Source organism: Carcharhinus amblyrhynchos, chromosome 2 (genome assembly GCF_965287045.1).
Source record: "Carcharhinus amblyrhynchos chromosome 2, sCarAmb.v2.hapA, whole genome shotgun sequence".
In the NCBI taxonomy this organism is placed as follows: Eukaryota; Metazoa; Chordata; class Chondrichthyes; order Carcharhiniformes; family Carcharhinidae; genus Carcharhinus; species Carcharhinus amblyrhynchos.
Genome location: NC_137325.1, coordinates 53826390 through 53845999, shown reverse-complemented (window position 1 = coordinate 53845999; position 19610 = coordinate 53826390). Strand labels below are relative to the sequence as shown.

The following is a 19610-nucleotide window of genomic DNA, read 5'->3' as shown; positions in this document are numbered from 1 at the left end:
CTTGTCTTACTTGAATTTAAAGCCATATATAGAGTTTTAGGTGGCAGTTGTTTACAGAATGTTCATGGTTTGAGATCGTAAATTCAAGTTACCGCAAAACTGGCATCTGCGCATTCATATGCGTACTGGAATTTTTTATTTGTATTCACTGTGCAGACTTAATGTCTTTGGGCTTCAATAATCTAAGTAGTATCACTATAGAACTTTATATACATTTCGTTAAAGCAATGGACACTTTTCATATATTGTAAGGCCATATATAATAAATAATAAACATAATAATGAAAATAGTCGAATCTAATAATTCGATATTGTTAATTTACAGCCCCGAGTGCTCGTTCACCCTGGTCTGCCCACCCACGAGCACAGTACACACAGGGGAAGAAAAGAACCCATCATTGAAAACTCCAAATTGCACAACCCTTTCAAGAGCTTTTGAGAACACTTGCTTGTTGACGCTTGAATACGATAACAGCAAAATAAAAAAAAACTTCTGCAAAACTGGGGCTAGCAGAACAACAGGTAAAGGCTAGAATATTCAAAATGAAAAGAAGTTCCTGACGGGCGCAGATATAAGCATTTTCACTGGATGGACGAAAATGGTTTCAAGATCAGTATCAACAACAATAAAGGCCCATTCGCCGCTAGCAAACTGGAATAAATAACTTAGCAGAGCTACAACCAGACCCTTATAATTAAATTATCTTTACATGTAACTATTTCTGACAAATGTTTACAAATCGTTCTAAAATGAAGAAATGACGTGTATTGGGCTTTGAAGCTGGGACTGTGTAAACATTCTTTTGAGGACGACAACGTTGTCTGTAATAACATATATTGGTTTTAAATATTTGAAATGAGAGTCAAATTTTGAATTGAATCTTAAATTTGCAAGTTTCTAGGTTCATCATTGAATGTTTCGCGTTTTCTTTTTAGTCGGAACGATAGTTTCAGTTGATCTCTTGGAATATGTTAAAAGAGTTTTGATGAAAAGTGACTGGTTTTTTAAATCTTTTCCAAATATCTCACTAGTAATCTCATAATCTTTTTTATATTGTCGGTGATAAGTATATGGCAACACTTTCATGAACAATTGTTGCAATGCACTTGACTTCATGCATTTTTGTCTTTTGCAACAATAGCATAACAAATATACATATGTACTGTGCGTAAGAATGGTGATAGAAACGGAAGTGTAAATAACTCACGCCAAAATGAAGAATCTAGTCAGATCCGTACCAACAATTCAATGATGTTATTTCCTATAATTCAAGTACAGTACATTGTTCTTTAATTGTATTTAATAAAAGGACATACACAATTTTATTTGGATGATGTGCTGACATTTGTAAATGTGTGACACTAAGTTAGTTCGTCTTTTAGTATATTTCCTGTAGGTTTGTGTCATTGACCAATGAAGCCAATGCAATATATATGCGAAGTAATTGTATCATCACTGTATTCTGAAACGGCTTGGCAATTCACGTGATATGAGTACATATGAAATATTGATAGAGCCAGCTATGATATCCAATTCTTATAGGTACACATTGTTCCTCAAGGATATATGATACCCTTACAAAGTCTGTCTTACGCTGTTGCTCAATGGTATGGGTCAGGAGGCAGAATTCACAATGGGGTACGCTAGATGTGCCAGAATTAAGAGATAAAATAAAAGCCATATCCTATCTGTAGTGTAAATACGTTTACAGATGTGTATGTTGTCATACTGTAAGTTGAGTAGCTCATGGGAAGAGGGGATGATTAATCATTTTGCTAGATCTCAGTCAGGCTTGAGGGTAGAATTTCGAAATATTTCAGGAAAATGACATGGGATGCTTGGCAGGGCATATTGATTCATTGATTTGTGGAATACTAGTGTTAATCTAATAAAGGTACAACATTTCCAAATTTGACTGGTATAATGGTGAACATGCTGCAATTTGACTATTTTACGAAAATGGTCATTGCAATAATAAAATGCTTTATTTTGATTAATTTGGTTATGGCCTAGAAATAATTCTAACATAAGAAATGTATCTGCAATAGAACAACGTAAGAACATATAGCTTCTTCGTTGGTTCTGTTTAAGCTATTGTTTTACATTTTAACCTGTAGCACGCAATGTTTGAATGAAGGTCAGCTGATCTTGGAGTATGAGTGGTATTACTTATGATATGACCAGTATGATAGGAAATCAAAAATCAAAACGACAGCCATTAAATTATTTATTAAAATTAGTCATTAAGTTGTTACATAGTATTTACATTGGTAAATATTAATTGACAAATGAAGGGAACAACTAAGGAAAGTATGAAATGCATGAATAAAATAATCGGTTTAAACACATTTCCTGGAATATGTGCAGTTTATTTCCTTTTCAAACGTATTAGGCTGGCAATCATACAAAATTAGTCAGCAAATTTGAAGGTAAGTGCAATATAAAACTAAGTAACATTTTCGCTAAGGATTCTGGAAGCATTTTGACGTTAAATAACAAATGTACTTGAGATAGTTCAGTTCTTTGACTCTATAGTCCAAACTTATAACGCCGACAACAAAATATTTGAATTGTATGGTGCCATTGGACGAAAGTGTAGGAAAATTTCAAGTCTTAACAGTTATACGGTTAATGCGCCGTTTCTAAGTTATTTAATTACAATGTTATGTTGAACTTTTTAAAAAGCGTATTGCTCTCATGAGTCACAATTGATAATATATTCAAGGATACTCCATTGGACTAACATGCAAATCTCCACTCATAACGAAAAATTTGGAGGATTAAAAGACATATGCTTCCTGGACCACGTAAATCGGGTCCATTTGGTGAAAATGACAAATCAGGATCTCGGATATTCCAAAAGCTAGTACATTTTAACCCTATAATGATGCACATAAATGTATCAAAATACAAATTCTCGTTCACTGAAGAATAACTCTGGACATGTTTTAGGCAGCATCAAATTAGTCACCAATATGTACAATCGTGCATTTATCTCACTCAACGTGTTTGCAGGTTTATTCCAGCCACCGTTTTAATTCCAGACACACAAACGCGCACCTATGCGATATTTATCAGAAATTCTAGCCGGGCAGAATAATCACAACTAGACTGGTCGACTGCTTCAGCATGGATGTTCTGTAATACATTTCAACGCATATATATGTATAGATAGGACCTTACTGAACGAAATAGCAGACAATAATAATTTTAAGAATGATTTATTTGTGTTATCATACTGCAGATCATGAGCACATCCGGAATATTGGCGTACAGTACCTCTCTGGACAAATACTCCTTATTGGTGATGTCCTGATCTGTACGTAGTTTGAAACCAATTCTTGAAGATAACACTTTGCTTCACATCATGTCCCTCAGTACTTTGGCGTAATATGATCCTGGACAGAATACCCCTACCTTTTCCAGAGATATTGACGGGCCGCCAGTGCAAACAGTCAGTTCAAAACAAGAGGTTTTGTAAACAGTGCATTTAAACCGGATGCAATGCTATATAATTTGCAATGTATCTTAAAACGACTGCATCCATTTCACATCCTTTTGCCAGCCATGCAGAAAGAGCTGGAAATGAAGACGGTACGGTCAGTGCAACCTTTTTTTTCATTTGGGGGGCTGAGTGGAAAACAAAAGAAAACAAACAAAACGGCAATGAAAAAGTCAATTCTCACGGCTTGCCTTTATAAGAATTCAGACAGGGTCGTCAACGCGTGAATGACAGCACTCACATTGGCTAGACTGCAACTTTCAACTTGACCTTGGCCTTTAGCCGTGTCTAACCCGTATGTAAAAGAGCTGCCCATTTGGTTGCTGCCATTTTGTAGTATAATCCGCAATGTGGCCGTTTAAATATGAAACTGTTTGTATTTGTAAAGCACACATACCATAGCACAAGACTTTTTTTGGAAGTGGAAGGCGCTAGAGGTTCTACCTAGCACTTAAGTATGCAGCCGAATGTTTGTTTCAATTAACCATGTACTTTGTTGGGGGGAGGGGCAATGTTCTCTTAATTCAAGAATGGGGAATTACATGCGATACGGGTTGAGTGAGGTTCAAATGTATTTGAAATTGAAACGTAATCCAAAACAATACAGCCGATGATCTTTTTTTCGTATTTAATCCGGTCATGAGGCGGGGGGAGGGGAGGGGGTGAGCATATATTTAAATATAAAGCCTCTTTGATGTGTATTGTGAGACTAACATTGCGGACGCGGTCTTAACGATTAACATGGGAGAATTACGTGAAAAAAATGCTCGCCTTCAAAATACTGACTCACTAAAACAAGCTTTAATAAAACCATATGTTTATAATACAGGGGGAAAACCAAGCTACACCACTTATATTAGATTCTCACAAGGAATTCCACCAGCTAATAATCACGCGAAGAAAGCGATTCAATGTCAGTCAGTGACAGATACACTGGGATATCAATGATGTTATCACATAATCAGCACTGAAGTAGAAACTGCAAGAATATTCAACGCTGATGGAGGTAAAGAAGTAGTCGTTAAAGGTACATTGAGAAAACAAAAGTAACAAGATTCCCGATTCGGCTTGTCAAAATTTCGCTCCAGTCTTTCATGTTGTGAAATTACCTCGATATCATTAGACAATTAGAATCCAGAAAACGGCGACACTTTGGGTGGATTCCCGAAAGGAACGGTAATGTGGGGAATATCTAGAAACGGTGGGGAGACGTTTTAATCTCGTTATTTCATGGCACCTTATTCGGCGGAGAATGCTTATATTCCAAATAGTTGGGATTCAACGTCTCTGCCTCAATAACGGTGATCACTGGCCGCATGGAACCAACAGCTCCTAAATCACCAAGGCTGATATCACTTCTCATTTCTAAAACAAGTCTAAAGGAATGTTGTGCAGCTTTTTCTCAAGCGGTTGTATGATTCCAGCATTGAAATCCTGTAAGAAATATGGAAAAGTTGCAATAATAGAAGGGGAGAGAAAAAAATAGGGAGGAGAGAGTTAAAGAGAGAAAATAAATTGCAAAGAATAAAAAAGGAGCATTTAATTGTAAAATGATTGCTCTAAACAGCTGCATCACTGGAGCATTGGGCCATATTCCAGAAAGAAACAGAACAAGCAACTTTAGCGAAACACGCTTGACGAATTCGCCTGATACGAAATGCTTTGTATTCCACTTAGTACAGTACCTGATATATAATTATGTGGCTGAAATTGCATTAAAAATCACCCTTTGTGACGACCTATGCTAACCGAATAATAACGGTTGCACTTCTGATTTTTTAATGCATCTTCACTAGCTACCATTCCTCATCATGTAATATATGACAGAAGGAAGACCGTTTATCCCCACACTTTTCGCCAAATTGCAGCAAATTAATTTCAAATGCATTTATAACATGGTTGATATTTATCTATCAAATAACACTTTTAATAATGTGCCACATATTATAATACAAATCATATTTATGGATTTTAGCACATTTAACAATGTGCTAGATATTGTTAAATAATTCACATTTTATCCATTTTCCATAGATTTAATTGTGCCAGGTACTCATAAAACACATGCACTGATATTTCAATGTGAAGTCCAGTTATGTGAATTATGGTGCTGCTGAATGAACACACATTCTGTAGCAAGCAAGTTAACACGAATCGGCTGCATTAGCGGGGGTAGTATGAGGGCTGACATTTATTTAAATACTTTTGTATCACGGCTGGCAAACGGCAAACAAGGAATTAATGGATATCCTTATCTGTCTTATAAATGTCCTTTGATCTGAATATTTATATTCTTGTGGCTGGCAAGAAATGATGCACTTATTATAACAAGTAAACATGAATTGGTCAATGCGAATAGAAATTCAAACTGTAACTTCATTGTTCCATAAATTGAATTCGGAAACGTAGAGTGATGTATTTTAATAAACTTTATTCTGGTGTTTAGTTTAATGACAAATTTTATACCTAGGGTGAAAGGATGTATTCTCTCAAATATCTTGCGGATTAAGAAATCAAGGCTCTGACTGTTCTTCGGCATTATTGCTATTTGCTCTAACGAGTTATGTCATGAAGCAATAGAAAGGTCATACAGATGTTTCCTTCTCACCATAAAATTCTGCTGCTACCTATTTCTTCAAATGTTATTTTCTTATTGGTTTAAAGCACCTTGTGGTTTTATTTATGAAGGGAAATGCAAGGAAGGAACCCGGGGAAAGTATCGTTTTAGCCCAGCCTAACATCAGGTGTTGCTGAAAGGACAATTCTTTCAGAAGAAAGTGCGATTTCATTGATCAGAGATGCAAATTGTCAAAAAAAGATGAACTGTGCAAACGCCTGTGCAAAAGTAACCTCAAACGGAGGCATTATGATCAACTCGAATCTACAGTCAACCAAATTTCAAACGTTTTAGTGACACGGCCTCTAATTGTGTGAATTGTTCCGTTTGATACATGCAGAAGCCAACGGTTTTCGCTTTGTCTTGTTTTGTGTACATGCAAAATATTGCCTTTTGCAGTCTGGCCATGCGTTTTCATTTACCGCCACCACTCAGACATCCACACACAGCTCGGATATTTTGTGCTCCCCGTAGCACTTTATTTTAGTAAATGTATTTTATTCCAATCATTCACTCACGTAAATACCCAAACGTTGCTTTATTAAACTAATGGAGTATCTACCTTTTTATTCTTCATGTATTTATCATCTACTTTGCATATCACGTGGACATCTAGCAGCCAATGAGGAGGCAGGCTCCGGCGACACTGGCGCGTCAATGCTGCTAAGTCTGAGAGATTCAGTATCTCTTTTCAGTCTTAGGGGCTTTTAAAACGGCCACTAGTCTCAATGGTGGACGTGATATGACAGCGTCCGTGATACTTCATCCCCGCTGGATCGACACGGTGATGTTCGTCTACGATAATAGCTTGGATGAAATTAATAAAAACATGGATGGATTTTCAGGAGGGAACTTCACAGCGAACCAATGCAGGAATCTGATGGCTCATCCAGCATCCCTAGCCCCCAGCTCAGCCTACTCGTCGAGTGAAGTGCCAGCCTCTGGCATTGCTGAACCTGTCAAACAGTGTAGTCCTTGTCCTGCTGCTCAAACTTCGTCCAGTGCTGCCCTTCCTTATGGATACTTTGGGAGCAGTTACTACCCCTGCCGAATGAGCCACCATAGCAGCATCAAGTCCTGTGCGCAGCCCTCCACCTTGTCTGCCTATCCAGCCGACAAATACATGGACACGTCCGCCGGCGAGGAATTCACCTCAAGGGCTAAGGAGTTCGCTTTCTATCAAGGTTACGCGGGGCCATACCAACCGATGCCCAGCTACTTGGACGTACCTGTGGTTCCCACCATCAGCGCTCCGGGGGAACCGAGACATGAGACATTATTACCCATGGAGAGCTACCAGCCCTGGGCAATTACCAATGGGTGGAACGGTCAAGTCTGCTGCTCGAAAGAGCAACCCCAAGCTACCCACCTCTGGAAATCAAGCCTGCCAGGTAAGTAGAGATAAACACAAAAGTCTTTCAGCCAGCACGAGAAAGTAGTACAATGAAAGGAACAAAGCATTCTGGTGTGTAAATACATACGGGTAACGGAGATAATATGTAACAGAGATTATCATTAAGAAATGCTTTGCGTAATTCCCCAACAGCAGAACTGCTATGTTAACACAAACTTTAATGTATAGTGTACTACCTAAATATTATTTTGCAGGATTTTTCACAATCACTTCTCGATTCTCGCACATTTTTTTCAAAATTATAATTTCTGCTATATAAATTTATTTGCCAAAAGTGCAGTCGACATAATATCGCCATGGCGCAATCTTGAACTTGACTCCGGCGACAGTCACCGTGTTTGAAGCCGATGGCCAGTGCTCAATGCCATGGATAATAAGGTGTGTGTGTTTTTTTCCCCCTTTCTTCACAGACGTCGTTTCGCATCCTTCAGACGCGAGCTCTTTCCGGCGAGGAAGAAAGAAAAGGGTGCCTTACACCAAAGTGCAGTTGAAAGAACTTGAGCGGGAATATGCCACCAATAAATTTATCACCAAGGACAAACGAAGGAGGATATCGGCATCCACAAACCTCTCTGAGAGACAAGTCACTATTTGGTTTCAAAACAGAAGAGTCAAAGAAAAGAAAGTTCTGACTAAGCTGAAAAGTAACAGCTAGTGCGACAATCCCAGAAACATGCGGACTTCATCTGAAAAAAATTAAAAAATAACTGATCTCAGCCTGAAGAAAAAAACCCCAACCACAGTTCATTTTCTTGATGCTAGATTTGTGTTTTTCCTTTCTGCCTGCTCATTGCTTTCCCTTTTGAAAAAAATACAGAAACACGCCAGTAAATTTCTCGGAGAGAGACATTGTATAAAGATTATGTTAAAGCAAGTTAAGGTTCAGCAAAAGTAAATCAAGCCCATTAATCAAGAATCTAGAAGGTTGCAATTTTGAAATGTAGAAAACAATGCGTGGTAGATTGTTTACTGCATAAAAATGTGTCCTTCAGAGGAATAAATGTACCAATTTGATTTATGCAGTAACCTTCACACAAAAGTCATTTAAGCACCTAAAGAAAATGTGTATTGCTGGAAAAGGTTCTGGCTAGCAAAAAGCTAGAGTGCATGATCAATTTTTTTTCCTCAGGTAAACTATGGGATATATCGTGAAATGTATAATAAAATGTATGTTTACGCACTACATTTTCTTTGGATGGGATGCGCTATCTCTAAAGATATTAATGTACAGGTAGAAAGAAGATTATATTCTAAATAGCAATGTATATGGGAAAGTAAATGCGTACTATTCTAGCATTCTACATTTCGTCTTCTGTATATATTTAGGAGCATCCACGCTCTCGTAATTAAATAGCAGAGTAGATTGCCATTTTCTACAGAGCGGAAGAAAGATCTGTCTGCAAACATGGAACCCACCCCCTCCCGTGTAAATGAACTAAATATGAAGTCTTCTGTCTGCTTGTTATATTATCCACTTCACATAGCATTAGTCTTCACGCAGACTTAAGGCGCACAAGCTTTCTTCCTAAAGATGATAACATCTGCGTGCAATTGTATTTTTTTTAAATACTGCATTATTATATCTGCATGCACCCTCCTGCTTAGTTAATATATACCAATAATAGTTAAAAAATAAATCACGAATGATAATCATGAAATTAAAATGTCTTGCATTATTATTATGCAGCTGTTTAATTTGTATAACCTATTGTCTTTTTCATCTAGTGAATTACTTGCATTACAACAGATTATTTCACGAATAAAAGATATTCATAAACAACAGCGTCTTTTTTTTGTTAAGTAACATGACACCAGCTAACAGCTTTTAAAACAAAATGTAAAGAAATATGTATGGGCCAGCTAGATTTATTCTTGATGTCAACCAGGCCGTTGGTGTAGACACTTAAAATACATTGAAATCATGCTTTCGCACTAAAGTTTTAGAAATAATCAAAACAGAATTGCGGTGAGCTGAAGATAGTCGAGAATATTCTCTGCTGTTTTTTAATCGAACCCAGTAAACGTATCACGATAATTATTATAGAAACGGTTTTTGGAAGTGGATCCTTAAGTTTATATTAGGATATGCTGAAAGTTTAAAGGCAATAAATTAGTCTCCATATTCTGATTGGAAATATAAGCTCTCTCTTTGGTTTTAATATGGAGGCAGGGCGTTAGGAGGGGGGCTTAAACCTTGACCTTGACGAAAACAGATAGTCTTTGACCTTGACTATTAACAGCTCATGAATAGTCATGAAGTGGATTGGTAGAGCAAGTGCGCCATCTACTGTTAAATCGGAGGATATCCGTTTCTACGGGCTTTGAGCAAGCAAACAAACACAATTATTTCAACAATAAAAGAGCAAAAGGTGAACTGGGACCGTCAGATGTAGGTCAGTAACACGAATAATTAATTGTGCATTGCCCAAATTGTGGAACTAGAGAATTTATTTAAGAATTTCAACAGCTCGTCAGGAATTATTTGCTTATTATAAATAATAAAACCTACAAAAACAACCACTAACTTCTGGTATTGCACTAGGATTACAAGCGCTGTGTAGAATCAAAATAAAGAGTTATGGTAACGTGATTTGTAGATTAATATTCGCGGCTGGTTTAAATTTCAATTAAATTTCTAAGATAGCTAACAAAGGGGCAACCAAACTGATCAGATAAAGTTGACATAGCTTTATTTTAATTATATGTGATATATTTAATGATATATTTGATCAGCCTATAACGTGCCCGTCCACATTTACTTTTGCATCACTCTGTCTCAATGCCTCTATCTGTATAGTGCCTATGTGCTCTTGTTTATCCAAGTCAAGTTTATCGACTCACAATCAGACTCGTATACACTTTCCTGATCATGTAATTAAATATTTCAATGTGCAATTTCACAAAACTAAAATAGTCGCTTATCTCTGCTTTTTCGTGCTAGAGGTAGTAATGGCAATTTTGCAAGAAATAACCCGAGATGTTAAGAATTATTCTCAGCTGTTCAAAAAGGATACAGTCTACATCATCTCAAATTTAATGTGTGGTTAACTGAATGTGAAATTCCACAAGGTTTTTTTTTCGGAAGTAGTAACATGCCTCTATCTGCATTTGTGTCTTTGCATCAACCAAACATTTACTTAAAAATACCTAATTGCAGATGAATTTCATAGACATAAAAATAGTACTGTTTTAAACGTGAATATTATAGAACTGCGATCTTTGCACTTTGTTCTTGCGTCCAACCTAAGTAGGCTTGCTTATGTAAACAGTAGATTTTTCTTCCATCTCTTTCTAATCAATGTTAAGTGTGCAATGCACATTCCAAAACAATTTATTTATTTTCACTTATGCCCTTACTTAACACAGCCCGAGCCGCAACCCTGGAAATGTCCATCTGAAAAGTGAAAGCTGATTTGTCAAAATGTTATGGGATTAAAGAATTCTACATTCATCACATGACACATTCGAGCCAATCACGCCATCCTCTTGTAAAATCCGTTGAAATATTTGTTGGAAAGTACTTGAGGAGAGCCACCCACATTCTCTCTGATCAAGGCAGGTCCAGTGATACAATATCGTTGTTTTTTAGATGCTCCGAGTTGAAGTATGTGGAAGATGTCTATTTACACGGAAATAGAAGAAAAATAGTTAATCAGCGTCTATTAGTTAGGGGTAACCATTGTTGAATTGTTTTGTAGATGGATCATCATTGCTTTCCAAACAAGTTAGTCAAGTACTGAATCTTCTTTTAGCATGTTTTTTTTTGTCGTTCTTGGGCTTTAAGTAAAATAAGCTAAAGCTAAAAGATGAGAATGAGCAGTTCATGACACATCTCTGATTACCTGAAACATTTCGTGTTATTAATTTATCGCAAGATAACGTTTCAAGTAAAATTAATTAAATTGCCAGTATTACGCTTATGGTATAAGCACAGCAAAACAGAAAATGCAATCAATTGGAACAGACAGTCTGGAACATAATCATTCAGCTTTCCATCCTGCCAATCGCTCTGTGCCAATGCATTCATCCTGAACTGTGAATGTCTATTTACAGTAAATACATGTACCTTTTATGAGTACAGTGGCGATCACGAGCGATTAAACTAGTTTATTGTAAAAACAATAATGCATTTGGATCATTGAATTTTCGCTGCAGATACCCTCGATAATGGTCTCCTGTGCAGTCCTCGTGGAGAAGCTCACACATGTCACTTCAGAGTGCCATAAAAATATAACATTGCGATAGAGATACACGAAACGAAACATTATTAAACGAACTTTTAAAGGCTTTATGCGCTGAATCGTCTATAATTATAGCATCGGCTATTATATGTTGATGTATTCGGGACCATTGGAAAACGAAACAAAGAAGTCATTGTCGAGAACTAAAGGCGTATTAAGACCAGGATATGTCTTCAATATCGTTTTGACTTTCATTTTGCTGGTATTAACTTCACTTCCTTAGGGGGGAACGAAATGCAAAAATATGTGCCTTTGTTTCTAGTAAATTAAGTTGGAGTCATTGTTGAATTTGCAGTCGATGTGTTTATTGATCTTGATAAAAAATAGTTTATTTGATTTATTTTGCTTCTTTTTTTAATGCGGCTGCAGCCATACCATCATTTCTGTGGTCATACATCATTCAATGAAGGGTATATTTATATATAGATATATAAACAACGACTTATGTGTTTGTGTGTCGTGTTAACTTCATATCATATAATAAATTCATCTAAAACTTAATATTTTTAATTATGGGAACAATGGAAGTGCGCGCTTAATGATTCGTGTGATCAGTGCAATACAGCATTTACTTAAAATACCTGACCTGACTTCAACGATGAACCACAGATTGCTAAAAGTGGATGTTTAATACTATCCGCGCCTACGACCATCGACAGACCCCCGCCCCGCCCCAAAGAAGACTGCATATATTTGCTTGAAAATGTTGTTTATAATTTTTAAAATAAAATTTCGCCAATTTATACAATTGTTGAATTTACTTTAAAATATGCAACCAACTGCGAATGAACTGCGGTGAACTTGTTTTAATAAACGGAGTGATTTTTTTGTAATATATCTGGTTCCAATTAAATCAAATCTGCTTGGATGTACATTGGTAATTGATTCGTTTCTTTCCTGCCATGTGCAATAGAAGATAGCTAGAATACAATAATAGTATACTAGATCATGGGTCGGAAAAATTAAATTCTTCAGAAATTAGATAGTTAGGAAAGCACATAGTTGGTAATGTGCCCAATGTAAAACACAAATATAGAACTGCATTTTTAAAATACCATGCCATTAATGCAATCTCAAACGTTGAATTTACAGATGACCTACCAACGTATATTTGCGAATATTGATGATGTGCGTGCATACTAGTGACAGAATATAAATACTATTGCATATGTGTGTGCTTATACATATCGATAAGCTAAACGGGTAAATTCCATGCTTAGATATTACATGTAATAAACGATTTTGTTTCATATTTCTACATAGATACATGGGTGCACATTCACACACATATAAGACAGCAAGCTAGTAACAATTGAAATAATAATTAGGGCAGTTTATGCTGCGGGCATTTTGAGTCTGAAACGTTTCATTCATCTGAGTGTTAAGTTTACAAAATAACACGAGGGATAATTCAAACATTAGCTTTGCTGCATTCCTGTTGCATTTCGACGAAAATGTATTTCATTTCGCAGAAATCAAAACAATGAAATGACTATTTGCAAACGTTCCTAAGTATATTCCAGCTAACTATATATTTATGGAATGATGTCGCTATAATTCAACTTAACGCATTATAATATCACGCATTCAAATATATCCGTTACTGCCATGTAACACATTTTGTACAATATAAAACTCGAGATTTCCTTCCAATCATACGTTTGCCTATTTCACTTGTCGGACTTTCTATGTTGGACATAAAATAAAGATTACATGTAATTATCTATGTTTGCACCTCCAATTCTGAGATTGCAATAGTGATTGCATGTCACGAAAGCAAAAAATATGTTTCATTCTGTAATGTGGTGCACTTAATTTCTGTCACCAATTGTAACACTTTCAATCAGCTTGAACTAAGCTTAGTTCTAGCAGTATAGTGCTGTTTAATTGTTGTCCGAAATAACACGGGGCAAAAATGTTCTCTGCAATCCAGTTCGAAGATTCTGCATTTTGAAATCCGTGATCGCAATTATTTCTCTGCCTATAGAATACAATATCGTAGAATGCTTCCCCCCCCCCCTTTGTTAGTGTGATTGGTTTCAAATAGTTAATGAATGCGCAGTAAAACTTTAGCTTTTCACCTCTGTTTGGGCAGATGTAAGCAGATAGAATATAAGTTCCAGTGGCAAATTCGTTGACAGTTATGTGAAAACACGCTCTTAAAAAATGAAGCAGCATATCACCATCTGAACTTTGCCCATTGACCTCAAAACATTTATTAAGTCGCACAATCAGAAATTATATATAACCGCATTCCGAGTCACTGTCATCCAAAGTAATTTACATATCTCATTAATAAAGCATCAGAAAGAACACGCATGCAATTCATTAATTGTAGCTTTCATTAAAATGCAATTCACTCTTTCTCCTCTGGTACACACATTCGCGATTAGTTTTCTTGTTGACATTGAACACAAATTCACTATTTCATTGTTATTCCATATGTTCTTCCAGTTGAAAAGGGTTCAGTCATTTTGTCACATTGCAAGTTTAGTGCGCACACATGCGACGTGTGTGGGTCCTGAATGTTCATCTGGGAGACAACTGTATCACACCACGGCTTGGAATATGCTAACCTGACAAAGATTAGGTGCAATTAGAAGATTGCCGCTTGTGTGTTTGTGTGGGCGCGCCGACTGGGCCCTGGAAAGATTTTTTTTAAAGGCTTTAGGAACACACCGCACCTGTGCGTTTTGCAGCACCGGCTACTTTTGAAAGATTGCGGATTAGAAAGTTGGAAGAATCCATCCGAAACACACAGGAAAATAGGTCGGTTGCTCGTGCCTCGCGATTTGCTGCGTTTGGAGGTGAGTACAGCGCTTCTTAACGGAGAATATTCTGAAATTCCAGGCTGCCTTCCTCTCGCCAAGTTCAAAGATCTTCCAAGTTCAAAAGCGACCAGTTGGAGTGAAACTCTGTATCCCTTCTCGCTATTCCAATGTTCATGGCTGCTTGGCCTGGCTCTCATATTGCATTCGGGAAGAGGGTCCTGCTAACACAGAATGGCATTTTACTGTTTGTTTTCATGAATGGGAGCACTGCCGAAAATTACCAGCAGACTATCATTGAATTTGATACGACTGCATATTGCTCTGGATTTTTTTTTGGAACAACGATATTGAAGTACTAAGCTACAAAGCTGCAGTGAAGGGTATAACTCCATTTTCTTTTTATTATCGTGCCCACCAAGTTCAAAAACATGACATGGACTCCCCCACTCATCTTAACTTAGCATTTCGTGTAAAAGTGTTAACGGAATACCAGGCTCAAAATAAAACCTCGCGATAGATTGAAAAATACGGGCAAGCGAAAGAGCTTTCACGTGCATTTGTAAATAAAGCACCCGTATTAAGAAGGTTATGTCTAAATTATTCAGAGGGGAAGGTTCAGGATTAATTAATGTCTCGTTTATTTTGTCATGCAGTGTGTTAAAAAGGCACCGACACAGCGTGTTGTACGTGATGTATTGGGCAGCTTAATATTTTGGACCCTGGATTCCATGAAATTATTGAAATAATTGCATCAAACTTTTCAATAAAATATGCGAAAGAGTTTCAACAATTTTATTTGGAAAATATACACGAGTTAAAAAGAACTCGGAATGAAACTAGTACATATTTACCAGAACAAATATTGTAGATTCCGAATTGCACATGGCTACATCCAAACATAGATATAGATACATAGATATGGATACAGGCACGCTCTCCTAGCTGGTATTATTTCAGAGAAAAAGAAGGAAGTCCTCTCAAATTACTCAGAGGTGTAAATTGCTCACTAATAATTTACAAACCTTGTTACCTTCACGCCAATCCTTACTAAATGTGCCTATCTCTGCGAGACTACTACTGTTATACTGAAGACAAAGATAACGTTAGAAAAACAAGTTTGAAATATTAATTTTGCTTATTTGTAGATCACAATTTGCTGGGTACAATCTCTCATTGCAGGACCATTTAAATAAATTTACTGTGGCCCAGCTAAAATAACAATGGGACAATACGATACAACTCTGGCTTAGTTTTCATCTTCAAGTATGACCCATTTGGGGGCTGTGCCTTCTATTACGTGGGACATTTTAAAATCTTAATTTAAAACGTTCTTGATCAACAAAAGGCGTTTTTATTTCAGAAAAGTGGTCGTTTCTTGAAGTACCTTCTCTTGAATGAACTTTCTGCAGAATTTCCGAGACACTCGGCATAAAAATGGCCGACAAGTAACCGTTGTCTTGTCCTTGCCACTGAACAAGGCCACAAAACAGCCACCCACATAAAAAACAAGAGGCATTTTCGTTCAAAGACGCGCACTTCTCTGGGGCCGATATATGCAATTTGGATTCTGAGATTCATGTGTTTTTTAGTAATCCGGGAAAAATAATATCATTGCAGAGCTCCCCACAACAGTAACCATCCCCGCCCGCCCCACGGTTACCACCTCCAAGAAACGGTTTTGGTTTGATGTTTATTCCATTTCACACCATTGATTTCAAACGTGGAATGACGTTTCCTTGAAAATATATGAACGTTTTAATACTCGCAGCTCGCCCAGTCGATTTCAAAGTCAGCGAATGTTTGAATCAATAATTATGATAAAGTATGACAACCGTGTGGAGGAGTTCGGTTAAAAGGCAGCAACTAAGATCTAACAATAACTCCTGTGAAATTTTCCTACGTATATGTAGAGGTTGATCAGGAAATGTTTACTTTCACTTATCCATGAAGATGCTCTTCTGATTTGCAACCCTTTTTTCCCCCCAAAAAAGTGATGGTGCAGCAATAAGTGAAATCATTCCATGTTAAAGAATTGGATTGGGCTGTAATATCGTTAAGTGCTTTTATTTTGCCAGACAATTAAGACATACGTGTCTTCATTTGCACCGTGATAAGCAACGTGCACAATGTAATTCCTGGAAGGAACTAAAGAACTAATGCGAATGCAATTTCTGGCAAAAAAATCTGTAAAGGACAATATGGCTGGCCGTTTCCAACCCGTATTGATTACATTTAGGGTAACAATAAAAATCTATTGGCCACAAATAAAGTTATCAACTTTTAACCGGTGGGTAGTGATATTTTAGAATGAATGACTCAATGCACGACAAATTATATTTTAATTCAGCGATTCATTACATTACAATTAATGACACGATCGGCTTTACAAGTGTCGACTGGGCTCGCCCAAATGTTTTTTTTTCCCCCAAAATGAACATTTGACTTAAGCTTCAATATGGCTCGTATCTGTAAAAAGTACATTTCGCAGGCTTGTGGAACATTTTCTCAGAGTTGAAGTTCAATGTTAAGCAGGCTGCTCGCCCTTAAATTGCAAAGCTGTCAAATAACTCAACTGAAGACTTTCTCTTACCACAATCTCATTTTGGCGCTTGCTTTTTTTAAAAAAAAGAAAAAAGAATCTTAACAAAAAGAGTTTTAAATGCGATTCCGTTTCTGATAATAACTGCGACAAAGCTTCGAAGTACACATCAGTGTGCTGAAATTCAGCTTCATCCGGGTCTCAGCCCTCCCGTTGAGTTGGACTCCTGCAGGAAAATAGCCTACGCCGCAATAATTCACTGATGTCCTTAAAGTTCTGTATTTACATTGCATTTCATTCACATCGAATATCAGCCGAATGTCCGCACTGTATGCCTGATCTTACAACAACAAGGTAGGTCAACTTCATTTCTGAAACCATCTCTTTAGTTTCACATGACCACCTCCTTGGAAATAATTATACGATTAAAGACTAGAAAATGAAGGGACGGGTCAATTTGATCTAGAATCGGTAATTGAAAGCCACAGTAAAAAAAACAGCGATCTTTGAATAGTGGGCTGATAATTGGGAAATGCAGATGGATAGAAAATGGCGAAGCGACTAAGATACTGAAGAGAGGTTGGCCCATGCATGGGCTTTTATTTAATCGGAAACGCAATCGCCAGCTTCTCTTTTCGTTTGGGTGGTTATTAAATAGCTGCACCGTTCCTTTTTCTTACTGCCTTTGAAACATCATCGGCAAACTGCGTTAGAACACACAGCAGCATTATTACTGAGAATTCAGCCGGGTCGTGGCGAGAGAAAGGAAATAAACTAGATTTTGCTCAACGCGTAGTAAAGACGCATAACGTACAGTTAAAAACTTATTCTTCCTAACACTCAGTCTGATTTTATCAGACAAAGCCGCGTCCTTGTCTCTTTTGGGGAACGCTTGATTGCTCACATTAGCTGGGCATGTCAGGGATTCCATGTAGGTGGCGTCTTCAGCTCACCCCTGGCCCGCTATCATGCCTATTCCGGGGTTCTGGTGAAGCTGGTTGTCAAAGCTGCTGTTAAAACCGCAGGTCGATCTAAACCGCCCGCTTTCGGTTCTCAGAGGCGCCCTTCTTTATTATGAAGAGAACTGTACATGTGTTGGAATTTGACTATTCGTATAGCGACAGATGGTGCCACTATCTTTCGGATGTTCTTTCTACCCAAAAATCCCAAACCTTTGAACAAATCCTGCATCGTTCTTAAGTAATTTTGAACATGGCATTTGCTAAATAAACCTATTCTGTTTCAAAACCATAATGCACTATTCTGGTAATATCTTATTCTTAAACATTCAAATTTGCAGAGGTTTGCATATTATGGCTTTCCTGTATCCATCTGCATAGTACGTGTAAATATATTTTCTATCGCGATTTTAAATAACTCTCTGGAAGTGCTGCAATGCAAATTCTACAGACAACAATGGTTGGGCTGCATGTATAGTCTCTATAATTGATATTACACAGCCTTATTATAAAATGATGTGCGAATATATAAATATGTTAATATTCTCAGTGGCTTCAGGGTCTACAAATGTTGTATTGTCCGCTGGCCTTATTTGTATAGCGTTTGAATGCAGCTACAGCAGGTCAGAAAAATTAGGAAGCTGGTTGACGCAGGGATGTTGAAGCCTTTGCATCTCATTGGTTTCTATTGATCATCGGAAGAATGAGAAAAGCAAGATTAAATTGTCAACTCCTTGCAAAAATGTTTCCTAGTGGAGAGATTTTTTTCACTGCATGGAATTTAATTTAAATAGAAGGTCTTTCTGGCAAATGTTTATGGCAAAGGTCCTTTTTCCCAGGAAACCTGTTTGTTTTGGCACTGCGCAGTTGTTTTTGGAACATTAAAAAGCTAATTTGTGACAAATTCTAAGGCAAAGTTTAACTCCAGCTCTTTTCTACAGTCCCATTCTTTTCAGCACATCAGGATTCCTCGCATAGTTTTCAGACTTGTTGCGTGTATTTAAATCAAAAAGATTGCTACACGGAGAGTACTGAAATAAAATGCAATTTATTAGCGACTTTTCAATGAATGCAATCCTCACTCAGCTAAAACTATTCAAAATATCTCAATTGTGCATTAAATCTGAACCTGGTGCTTATTCAGTTGTCCTTGGTGACACTTCATAAAAATATGAAAAAATGCACCCATGGCCAATGTCAAATAAAGCAACATTCCCTTTATCCGCTTTTGCTCACGTCTGGCTGCTCCATCCTAAACTTATTTTCAATGGGAGCAAGAGTTCGTTTTGGAAGAACGCACTCACACAAGTTCTGTCTGAAGTGCGAATTTGGCATCGCGCATTGAGATCTTTTTTGACGCTGATAGTTCTCGGTAGCCGCATAAGCGGTTAACTGCTTAAATAATTTTGGTGAGAGGTCGAAGGGTTTTTGCATGTGGTGGAGTTGAACGTGACCATGCCCGCTTGTGAGAAATAAGAAGCAGCATAGCAATCTTAAGATGGGGGGGGGGGGGGGGGAGGGGGGGGCACCCTAGTCACCTCATGCATTTGGCAGATTTGTGTGCAT

General features: G+C 37.3%; 1 protein-coding gene across 1 annotated transcript; it reads left to right on the top strand.

The window, feature by feature from the left end:
• The first annotated feature begins 6862 nt into the window (after positions 1-6862).
• Positions 6863-8189, top strand: LOC145360763 (homeobox protein Hox-A13-like). The gene is made up of 2 exons (XM_080216174.1): positions 6863-7511; positions 7945-8189. The coding sequence occupies exons 1-2, from the start codon at positions 6863-6865 to the stop codon at positions 8187-8189; spliced, it is 894 nt and encodes a 297-aa protein (XP_080072300.1).
• The last annotated feature ends 11421 nt before the right edge of the window (positions 8190-19610 follow it).